Source organism: Mus pahari, chromosome 7 (genome assembly GCF_900095145.1).
Source record: "Mus pahari chromosome 7, PAHARI_EIJ_v1.1, whole genome shotgun sequence".
Classification (NCBI taxonomy): domain Eukaryota; kingdom Metazoa; phylum Chordata; class Mammalia; order Rodentia; family Muridae; genus Mus; species Mus pahari.
In genome coordinates this window covers 25,029,214-25,041,311 of record NC_034596.1, presented here as the reverse complement: position 1 = coordinate 25,041,311, position 12,098 = coordinate 25,029,214, and the positions used below count along the sequence as shown (strand labels likewise).

General features: G+C 44.8%; 1 protein-coding gene across 4 annotated transcripts in view; it reads left to right on the top strand.

The window, feature by feature from the left end:
- Nucleotides 1–12,098, top strand: part of Rnf144a (ring finger protein 144A) — a 105,441-nt gene that overhangs the window by 78,744 nt on the left and 14,599 nt on the right. For all 4 annotated transcript variants that reach the window (XM_029540856.1, XM_021201949.2, XM_029540855.1 and 1 more), the window contains 2 exons: nt 7,071–7,175; nt 7,344–7,404. In XM_029540856.1, the coding sequence (XP_029396716.1) occupies nt 7,071–7,175; nt 7,344–7,404 (166 nt within the window). The remainder of the gene's footprint in view (nt 1–7,070; nt 7,176–7,343; nt 7,405–12,098) is intronic.

Below are 12,098 nucleotides of genomic sequence, written 5' to 3'. Positions count from 1 at the left end.
CTTCCTTGACTTCTCTCCGTGATGGAGTGTGACCTGAGTGTTATCAGCTGAAATAAGCTCCTTCCTCCACAGAGTTCCTTTGAGTCACAGTGTTTTATCATAGTGATAGGACCCTAAGGCAGGCCATGCTAAAGGTTTACTGTGTCCTTTCTGTGTTCTGCTTCTAAAAGCCTGTGACATGGACACACTTCTTCATCTGGTATAAAGGACCCACAGATGGGAATGTTGTAATGAGTTGTTATTATAACGGTCAAGTTGTTACTGGGTATGCCCCTGTCTCCAAGTCTGTGCCCTCTGTCGTCATTATCAATCTTATTTTTACATTTTTACATGGGATGCTGATGAACTGAAATGGCAGAAGTGAATTCACACACACACACACACACACACACACACTCCATACACACACACACACACACACACACACACACACACAGAGTCATACTTCTGTTAATGCTGTCTCAGCACCATGCTGTGCTGTGTTCCTGAAGCCCATTCTTTGTCTTGACAACCCCTCTGTTCTGCAGAGCATAGCCCATAATTCTGGCTGAAGCAGGACAGTTTACTGAGCATCCTTAATGCGCCCAGCTCCTCCTCACTCACAGCTCTCGAGTGCTTTGGGCAGAGTCTTCCAAGCTGGCATGTGTGCACCCTAATATATGACAAATGCCACAAGCTTGAAGATGAGGTTCTTTGTGCAACAAGAAGTGACAGTTCACGTCCTGACAGCAGAATGTCACAGCCCATGCTACTGATTAAGCACTATATAGAGACAGCTGCTTGTCACCGGGACAAGGAGGGGCAGTCCTTGCCGCTCTCATGTCCGCTGTTCATCACAGCCCCTACTGAGAGCTGGGCTCCTCTGAGGCAAACCTTCTAAGCCCATGCTGCTCTGTACCTGGCTGTGTAGGCTTTGCTTCTGCCTCCCAGGCCTCATGTACACCTCTGGGACCTAAATGTCACCCAGTGACTTCTCCACGATCTTCTCTGCCCTGGAGGCTTCTCACCCATGCTTGCTACCAGCCTGTTCAATGACATCCTCTATGGTCGACAATTGCCCTGTTATGCAAGACTGAGTGGCATATCCCAGGAAGGAGAGCAATCTCTAATCCATATCTCATGACAGTCTTTAAGAATTTGTTACCCCATATCACTTTTCCAAAAATAAATATAGCTAGGAACTAGGGGCTGCTCTGTAGGCATGTTCTCACCCGCCATGGGCCAAAGTTACAGTTCCTTCTTTCTGTCCCCAAGGCCAGGTATCTTCTGACCTGAGAAGGAGGCTCTTCCTGTTTTGACTAGTTCATATCCTAACTGGCCCTGTGTTCTCCCAAGAGGCCTGTCTATGACGTGTTGCAAATAGGTCCACCCTGAACCTGGGATGAGAAGACTCCCCATCAAGTGTGCTTGCCAGGCTCCCAACCCATTGTCATCATGATGTAACAACATAAAACTCCTGACTTTGCACTTTGATGGTCTAGAAAATTCATGTCTCCCAGAGTGTCCCTGTTGGAGTTTAGGCCAGGTGTTACCAGTCTGAGAAATTGCATGTGATCAAGTGTCACACTGTGATATGCTCAGACTCCCAGCCTCACCACACACTTCAGCCTGTACTTTCCCCCAGGCTTTCTTACATTCCCACGGGCATAGAGGCCTGCTCTGACTTCAGCCCCTTCTTCAAGTTACAGCATATTTCCCTGTGGAGAAACTATCTATGTCAACTTGACCTTCAACCCTAGACAGGAGAGAGGTCAGCACCTGTATCAACTAAACTTCAATCTGTGTCCTCATGGGATGCTCATAGCGGCAGGCTCTTTGTGGACCGTAAAGGTCATTTCAGTGAGCGCCCATAATCTTGAGCCTCTGGGTGCAGCCTGGAAGGGTGTCATGAGACTGCTCTTCTCTGGTTACCTGCAATTATAGGCTCCATTCTTCACTAGGCATCACAGAAGTCCTGGCTTCTGTGTAGAGCCTGGAAGGTCAACAGAGAGATGCACATTACCTGCTGTCAGAGTGAATCGTGCAATGACACTGGACAGGGGACCACTGGGCACTGTACTCCTCAGATACCAGGTGGCTCATTTCATGACCAGGATGACCACTCTATATTGGACTAGAAGACTACTAAGGTTGGGAGGTAGAGTTTTTGGTTTTAATATATATATTTTTTTTCATAATGAAAACATTTTTTTTAAAGTAAAGTTGGAAGTAAGGAATTGTGGGAGATAAAGGTCGCTATTTAAGAATTGTCTCCCTGCTGGGACAACAATAGGGAGGTTATCAATACAGATCAAATGGTAAGGGGAATGTGCACATATTAACCAGACACTGGCAGTAGACACGCTTGTGCATGAAAGAACTCTTCTTAGAAGCCTTGGGAAGGTGCAGCAGGTTAGTACCCACACACAGCTGGTAGTGATATGCGCTTGGCCAGCGACAGGGCTGGGCACCACAGCCACATTTACTTTAGAGACACAGAATCCATGTTTTGTGCAGACTAATAAACAGGAGCGGTTTCCATCTTCTTTTTTAAACACGTCAAGTCTAGATTTTATTTTTCTTTCATTAATTTTCAGAGACTTTACTATGTTGGCTGCCGCGAGTGACATCAGGGCCTGTAAGTGTCAGGCAGTTTGTACTAAGCGTTCAGGGCTGCCCAAGGTTCTCAGGAAACGGTCTTCAGAGGGCTACACTGTATAGAGTGCTAGTCTCGGGTTCTGAAGCTCAGTTATCTGCAGGCGTGTGTGAGCAGCTTGATGCTGTCTCGGATCACTAGGTCTTCTGCTGAGACACAGCATGCCAGTTGAGTTCTGGCCCAACTGTAGAGCACTGATTCCCCACTGACTGCCACTCTCTCACAGGTAATAGAGAGAATGCTAAACTCTTCTGACCTTCAGAAAACCTGCCCGCTGGTCCATTACTGCTGGCTCTGGGAATGCTGGGAGAATCTTGACTTCCAGCTGTCACCTGGAGCAGCATGTCTCTGGGGAGTGACATTTCCCATGTCTGCCAAGCTTACCTCATACCCAGGGCACAAGGTTCCCAGGTGAAGGTTGGACCCCTTGTGACAAGACTGGTTCATGGGTTCAGAGCCAGCTGTAACTCCAGGTTCCTGGCTCCCTAAATGCCATTCTCAGAGCTTGTTTTTTTTTTGTCTGCGTCTGTCCCTGAGTGGTCTTTATAAACTATGGTTTGTGATTAGCCTAGGCCACCTGGGTACATGTGAGCCACAGTGCCTGGGTATTGTCCTTATGGTGATCAGCAGCCAAGCAGGTTTTTGAAGACAAAGCATTCATAGTTGACTCACTGGAAGTTCAGCCTGGTTTCTGCAGCCCACTGTTCCTTGGCAGGAAGCTCCCAGTGGAGTGGGAGTGCCCTGGCCAGTCAGCAGATCTGTCTCTCCAGCTCTTTGAAAGACTTGGAAGCCACAGTGGAAAGTGGAGTGCCTGGAACGTTCTGTGGCTCCTCTCCCGCTCTGCACTGCTTTCCGTAGCCCGTGCTCCTTTCCTGAAGTTCCTTTGTCCTTAGGGCCACTTTTCCTCTCCCAAGCCTTTTTCTCACCCCAGGTGACACAGATCCCCAGTGTCTTTGTTTGTTTCCTGTTTCGGTGATAAATCATGACCCACAGAGGACAGGATGGGTTTCATCTTTCGGGTGATACTCCATCTTTGAGAGTACTCTGATAGGGCAAGGATTTGAAGCAGAAACTTTGGAGGGAGGCTGCTTACAGGCTTGCTCCCAGCTCGTGCTGCCTTTCTTATACATCTCCGGCTCACCTGCCTAGGGATGTCAACACCCACAGTGGGCTGGGCCTCCCACCATCACTTAGCAATTAAGAAAATTCCTCATAGTCATGGCCATGGGACAGTCTGATTGAGGTAATTTTTCAGTTGATGTTAGCTCTTACCAAGTGTCTCTAGGTTTGTGTCCAATGGACAGTAAAAGCTATGATATGCCTCGGTGTTGTCTTGGATGTTGTGTAGTCTTTGTTCTCTGGAAAAAAAAAATGAGGTAACAGAGATGCTTTAAAAATTATTGCTTATTCTATGAGAGGCTGTGTGTGTGCTGTGCCTGAGGGGTGTGTGTGTGTGTGTGTGTGTGTGTGTGTGTGTGTAATGTATGTGTGTCTGAGTATGTTTATATGTGGTGTGTTTATGTGTGTGTCTGAGTGTTTATGTGCAGCATGTATGTGTTTGTGCAGTGTGTGTATATAATATATGTGTGCCTGCCTGAGAGAGAGAGAGAGAGAGAGAGAGAGAGAGAGAGAGAGAGAGAGAGAGTGTGTGTGTGTGTGTGTGTATCTGAGTGTTTTGTGCAGTGTGTGTCTTGGTGTGTATAATGTAGGTATGCCTAACTCTGTGTGTGCATGTGTGTATATGTGAATGTGTATATGCATGTGTGTGTGTATGTGTGTGTGTGTGCATGTGTGTGTGTGAGTGAGTGTTGGCTTTCAGAGACAGGGTCTTGTTCTCTAGTTCAAGATGACCAGCTATCTAGTAACAGGAACTCACTGTATAACCAGAGTGACCTTGAACTCATTATGTTTTCTCTCTCACCCACAAAGTTCTGGGATTATAGGCCTGAGTCATCAGACCCAGTTTAAAGAGCTCCTAATTGAGGAAAAAAGAGAAGGATCAGACTAAATAAATAAATAAATAAATAAATAAATAAATAAATAAATGGAGCCAGCCTTGGAGCTAGGCACACATGCTCTGGGGTTGGCCTTAGGAGGTAGGCCCTCAGTTTCACTGTGGTAAATGGTAGTGATAACACCTCCCATAGGATTCTGGTTTCCAGGACTGTTTGTTGAGCTAGAGAGGCAAAATGACTAACAAATGACTAACAATCTGGTACTTGGAAGGCATTTGATTAAAGAAAGATGATAGATATATCAGAAACTGCATCTGTTCCTGTTTGAGGGGTGTTTATTTATTGTTACAAAAGTTTCTCTGATTGTTTGATTTATGTGTGTGTGTGTGTGTGTGTTCATTTTAAGACATCTTTTTGCTATTAGATTGGAAAACAAGGCTTGTGAGTCATGACCCACTTTACATCTGGAAGAGGGCCGTGGCTGGTTTTTGATGGATACAAGAGCGGTCACTCTGTAGTAAACAAATCAATATTCTCATGACATAAGCCCATGGTGTGTGCCGCTTAGAGATGCAGTCCATCAGCCTGCTGAGCTTGCTCCTAGGGAGCGGTCCCCCAGACATGACTCACCGCTTGTCGCTATCAGCAAAGTGGTTGTGAGACTTCCCCGAGTATACATCTCACACCTGCTTTAATTGTTGTGTTTCCCTTTTAGAGAGAAGGAGGCTGTGTCATTATATTGGACTTTAGCCAGTGTGCTCCGAGTTTTCTGAGTTCAGTTAGTTTAAAACATTCCAGGATAACCCCCCCCCCCAGAGACCCAATTAGACAGACTTAATTATAGACAGTAAAGCAATGCTCTCGTTGCTAAGGGTTTGAGCTTTTTATGCCAGTGACTGTAAAAGGCATGTCACACAGTCGGACAAATGAGACAAGATCCTCTGCATACTTAGTTCCTGTAACAGGATTTGTACCAAGGGGTGGGATATTCTTCATCCTATTCTGTCTTTAAAAAGCCCAGCAAAGCAGGCATTTTGATTTTATCATCTAGAGAACTAGGGGCCAAACACATCAAGGATGAACCCCCACGGCCAGAGTACAGGGACCAAGATTAACTGAATATATTTGACTCCAAGACTGCAGGGGTCATGTTCCCCTCTCATGTTGTCACCATAGACAAGGCATCCTACTCCCATGCCAGTCACACGCAGAATGGCCCTTTACTGACAAGCCAAGTGCCACCTCCTAGCAGGGTAGCAATGCTGTCTGGGTTGGGGTGGGGTGGCACTGTAACCCTAACAGACTTGGTAATAGTCCTGTTCTTATCTTTTTCTGGTTACCTGCCCTCTCTTGTCTCGGGTGGGCCTCCCATAGATGACAATGGGTTTGCTTCTGACAGCTTCACCATCTTGTGCCTCCAACCGAACTCCAAAGCCTGTCTCATCCACAGAGAGATGTTAAGTGGGTGATGTTCAGAGCCAGTGTCATTATCAGAGAGCCCTGGAAGATGCAGAAAGCTGGGGCGTTTGGACAAAAGCCACTGCTTAGAGCAGTGGTTCTCAGCCCACCTAGTGTTGTGACCTTTTAGTACAGTTCCACATGTTGTGGTGACTCCCAACCATGGCATTATTTTCATCGCTACTCCGTACGTGTAATTTTGCTCCTGTTATGAATCATAATGTAAATATCCAAAATGCAGGATACATAATATGCAACCCCCAAAGGGGTTGTGATCCACGAGTTGAGAGGCACTGGCTTAGAGCTTCGGGCAGTTCTTTGTATATAAAGGCAAGTCTCTGGAAAGCAGCTTTGAGAGTGGCTTTTCGGGGAGGGTGCCTTGGTCCTCCTCTTCTACTTCCTTACTTCCTCCCTCCATTTTCCTTTGTTTTGCCAAGTTTTCCTTCCTTCTCTTCCTTTGCCCTGTCACATCTGGGAAATTTTTTTTTTTTTTTTTTTTTTTGCTGAAGACATGAATTCCCTCTGGCTCTTACAATCTGTCTGCCTCTTCTTCTCCAATGATCCCTGATCCTTGTAGGGGATATAATATTGCTATCCCATTATTCTGTGCACATTGGCTAGTAGGACTTGTATTACTCTCTACTGAAGAAACTTTTCTGATGAAGGTGGAGAGATGTACTACTCTGTGGGTATGGTGATAAGAAATTAGGGAGCAGTTTAATACAATGTCCGTTTGGCAGAGTTTACCGAAGGGCCTATAACCTAGACAGCCGCATGTTAGATGCAGTTAACAGTACCAGGTATGAGTTCTATCTTAATGGCCAGACTTTAAATCCAGCCAGAAAGAGGTGGGTTATTCTTGTAGCATTCATACCACTATTGCCTCAGTAGGCATATCTTGCTAGTCCAATAGTTAATGTATCTTTTATGGTTAACAGTTAGCTGTTTGCTTAACAAATCACTTTGTCTTTGATGTTTGAGAAGTAAAGGTGCTTGTACATTTTTTTCTGTCTTTCTTTCAGTGCCTGAAACAGTATGTTGAGCTCTTGATCAAAGAAGGGCTAGAAACTGCAATTAGCTGCCCGGATGCTGCCTGTCCTAAACAGGGCCACCTTCAGGAGAATGAGGTACATTCCGTGACGGAACACATGATCTTGTTGCCTGTGTAGGGTTGGCTGTGTCTGCCTTATCAGGATGCTGTGTTTTTTCTGCTTGGTGTTACGTTGTATTATGTTCTAGCCCTCTCAGTATCAGCATCGTTACCTGAAATCCTTTTTTTTTTTTTTCCCTTTCAGATTGAGTGTATGGTTGCAGCAGAAATAATGCAGAGATATAAAAAGCTACAATTTGAAAGAGGTAGGCGGCCTGCTATAGATCCGGCTTTGAATCCTACCACAGAAGGTGGATAACTTATGAAGCCTTCTTTTGGAAGAGATGAGTGTACATGATTTAGTGGGAGTGAAATATTGCACCTCTGGAATAATGTTGGTGTGAAATCCTCTGTGATGCTCATAGTCTGGTGGCCTGGGTGTGTGATCTATTTGGCACCAGGAGGGACTTGGGAGACACTATTTATATACAGAGCTTGGGGATTCTTGTTGGCTTAAGGAGATCCCTAGTTCACATTGTTCTTCAGCCAGGTTTGGGTCTATTTGGTTTTGGAAACTCTTAGATTTCTCCTGCATTGAAAAGACCCAAGGGCATGGGAGGAGGTCCCAAAGCTGGGTACTCCTTGCAGGTATCATGGTAGAACACTGAATCTAGATTCGGCCTGCTCCGACTCACTGCCCCTTGCAGCCTTAGCTAGCTGTGCTCATGAGTAAATGAGTCTTGGTCCTCAGTGAGTATCACAGGCCTGATATGCCAAGGTCCACTGTGCCCCTACCTATGGCTATTGGGTGACTTCCCCGGTTTCTAAATCCCAGGAGGAGTCTGGCCACAAGCTCAGCTCTGAGGGCCAACTCCTCCCCTCCTGCTGGGCCCTTCACAGACCTTCCTACTAGATGCAGTCCCAGTGAAGACAAGGAGATTGGTGTGTGGAGTGGAATGAGAGGAGGACTAACTTTGATGGTCACATTGCTAAGCATGAGACATGTTGGATGCCTGGGGAACTTTTCATCTTTGCTCTCGTGGGTGTTCAGCACTCATGCAATGGGGTTTGAAAGAACCTACAGAACCCCTTTCCTCCGATTTCAGAGACTTGAGGTCACTTGAAAAGAGCAGATCAGGGACTGCGATGCAGGTGGCTTCCGCGGCAGAGCTTCTGTGAGGGCATCCACTGAGCGCTCTGATTGACAGTGCAGTGGAAGCTCCTGTGACCACATCCCCTCTCCCTAGACACTGTGAGCCTGTACCAGAGCTCTGCTGCTGAGCCAGATCCCAAAGTGATGTGCTTACATGGAAATGCAAAATTCAGAGCAGGACACACCAGTGACAAGGGGCTGTGGACACTCCAGGCTATCAAGCTTAAAAAGAAAATAGGAGAAATGCTAAAGATAATCTCCAATTTTCTTAAAATATAATATATACATACTTTTATGTATACATGTATTTTATATGTACATGTGTACGTATAGCCAACCTCAAAGATCAATCAGGGCAGTGAAGAGAAGGCTCAAAGGTTCAGAACACTTCTAGTTGTTCTTTAACAGGATTTTGCTTAGGTTCCCAGCATCCAGGTGGTGGCTCACAAACATCTTTAACTCCAGTGCAAGGTCTGACACTCTTTTTCTGGCCTCTGTGAGCACTGCATACATGAGGGTCATATACATCCATGCAGACAAACATACAAACTACATACATGCCCATAAAACTAGATGAAATAAAATTCTCACCAGGTCAATATGGATCTTTAATGGCTTCCAAATTTGCTTTCCAGAGTTTGTTTCTTTAGATGGCATCCATCCTTCTCTTTGAGACAGCTTACCTTAACTATAATATCACGCAGCATTAAAGACAGAATGAGGAGTTATAAAATCGATTCATTTGGATCTCCGAGAATCTCAGACTCTTTTAAACTCATTTTCCGAGGATCTTAACAGAAACTGGGAGTCATTTAGATCCCAGGGAGATGAACTTTCTGTGACATGAGGTTTAATTCCAAAGTGCAGCTGGGTAGATTTTCCTACCAAATAACTTTAAGCTTTCTTTTCCCTCCCAGCACTTAGGCTGAGTCCAAAAGTTTCTAGCTCTGGAATAAGAAACGAATCACCTTAACTTAGGTTACAAAAATACTGAGAACTCTCACTAGAAAACAGCAGCCTCACACTGAGTGATATTTAGAGAGGATTTGGACTTAATACCACAGAAGCACTGGCCAGATGGCCATGTGGGACCTAAGACACAGCTGCCTGCTCCAGCCAGCACCTTGGACGAACCTAGAGCTGTGATCTCAAAGCCAACTTTGACTTGCTACATTCCTTCAAAATTTAGTCAGTGGAGGACACCTTAGGAGGAAACTCATTTAGATGATATTCTAACGGGTAGTTACAGAGAAGTCCTAGACTTTGTTTTAGCTACAAAAGCTTCTTTACTTAGGCCCCTGCCACACATACACCCAGATGTCTTGACTGACTCTCCCCTGACATCTTTGACCATCTGGAGGCACGTAGGGTTCTTAGCTACTGCTTCTGCTTTCTGGAACCTTCTCTCCCACTAGGCTTATTACTCTGATAGCTGGATGAGGAAAGGCTCTGGAGAGATGCCCATGGAGCACTCTCTTGTGCATGCCTGCCCTGTAGTGTCTGTCTGTGTGCCGTGGAAGGCTACATGTGTTTCTTCCCATGTCTGTCCGGAAGCGCACTGTATCTCAACGACACCATCTTGTTTACTAAAAGAAAAACTTTCTTAGAGTGATTAATAAAATGGCCAGGTATGTTTCCATCCCTAACAAGGGCCCTCAGTTTGCACTGTCTTCCCAACATGGCTTTACCCACCACCACAGACGAGGACCCAGGTTCTGGGCAGATCGAACAACACAGCAACAGGGAACACATGAGAGTGTGTTGGGTACCGGTCCCTCAGAATACTTTATCCTACCATCTGTCTTTATAATGTAAACCACCTTGGAAGCTTCATGTCTGCATGAAATTTCCTATATTTTTAATGTATATATAGACTTAATTTTTCTTTAAATATTAAAGTCTACTAATTGCTACAACAACAACAACAACAAAATGTAAACCACCTCTCTAAACAGTGGTTGGACATTTTTCTAATAGCACGGTTGGGATTCTGCTTCACTGAAGGTCCTTAAGAAATCTGTGTTACATTGTGTGTATCGATATATGTGTGTGTGTGCTTATGTGTTTCTCTGTGTGTGCATATGTATGAGTCTGTGTATATGATACTGGTGGTAGTGTGTCTGTGTGTGTGTGTGTGTGTGTGCGTGCATGTATGTGTGTGTAAGAAAAAAACAAGCCTAACAATACTTCAAAATTTTCTGGAAAAGGATTCACTTCCAAACTAGATAACATGTAAACTGAGCTGCCACATGCCTTAAAAAGGGCTCCATCCTTTTAGAATTATATCTCTAGACAATGCTATTTTGATGTGACTTAGGTCATAGTAAGAAACAAGAAAACGCTAGTCTCATTTTATCTCCTCACAATGACACATAATGAATGATAGTAACATATAGATGTAGATACAGGTATAGGTGATATAGACAGATATAGATATGGATGATATATAGATATAAGAAGTATCATAATATGGATCACATAACTTCATTGATTTAGGGTCTATTTTGCTAAAACGTCACCCAACTTCCCAATCCTTCCGAATCCGGATATCTCACTTGAAATGGAATACAGCTCTGTTCACATCCGACAATCCTGTGTTTTGACAAAGCTTTTCCATAAACAGGGACAATGAGTAAAACCCAGAAAAACCTCAGGGTGAAATGGCTTAGTAATAGCTCCACTGTAACTTCCTGAAATGCTGTATGCTTCCTTGCCTTGGCTGGACTGATGTCTCTACATTGTACTCCCTTCTCTTACATTATTTGTACGGACAGCCCCTTCAGGCAGTATTAATGTTGTCTTCTTTATGCTGTGAAGCTTGAACTAAGCTTTTATGTATTGAGTTCTGTGTATTTATCTAAACAATGTTGACCATTCATATTTTTTCTTATTAAAAGACCAGAATGTGAAAAAAAAAAAAAAAAGAAATCTGTGTTAACCCCAGCCTCCCAAAGAAAAATTCTGCATGACTAGTATGCCTCTGGCAGAGTGGAGTTATGACTTGATGCTTTTGCTCCCCTAGAAGGTATAGTTTGCTACATGTAAACATATCTTATGCACATACATGCACATATATAATATAGTAGATATAATACACTATGTGGGATGTAGCATGGACCAGGCCTTATTAATAGACCCTGGTGGCAGGAAAGCTGAGGGACACATCTCTATGTTCTGAGAGAAGCACACGAATGCTGCCTGCTGTGGCCTTTGTCATGGATGCTCCTTGCTTGTGTGAACAGTCGGCAGAACTGAGCAGTGAGAAGGACAATGGGCATATTAATAGATTATTGCCAGGGGTTGGAGTTGCTGCAGAGCCAGGCGTGATGGGCCTCAGCAAAAACGGGGATGCTTGTAGTCCTCTTAGAGACAAATCACTTCACCTTGTCCGCTGGGAATCTTTCCGTCATGATAGGTAGGGTCATATCATTGCCCTGAGTAAAACAGTCATGGACTTGGAGTTGTTACCATGGAAACCTTCCCTAGGCCTCCTCTCCATGCCACAGCAGAATGGGGCCTTCTGTGATAAAGGAACAAGGTAGACTCACTTACTGTTGTCAAGGGTGATAGCACATGTCAGGAAGTGTGTGAAGAGAGCCCTACCCCAACTGATGTCTGGGACTTCCAGAGTAGAGGGAAAGCCAGCGAGCAGACAGGAGGCAGGACATAAGGACTCCAAGGGTCTGAGACAGAAAGCCTACTCCAGCAAGGTTCACCTATAAGCATGACAGTAAGCATAAGGCCAGAGGCCTGTGTTCATTTATACATTCAGCATGTTAAGTGCCCTTGCCTCCCTCTCCCCAGAAC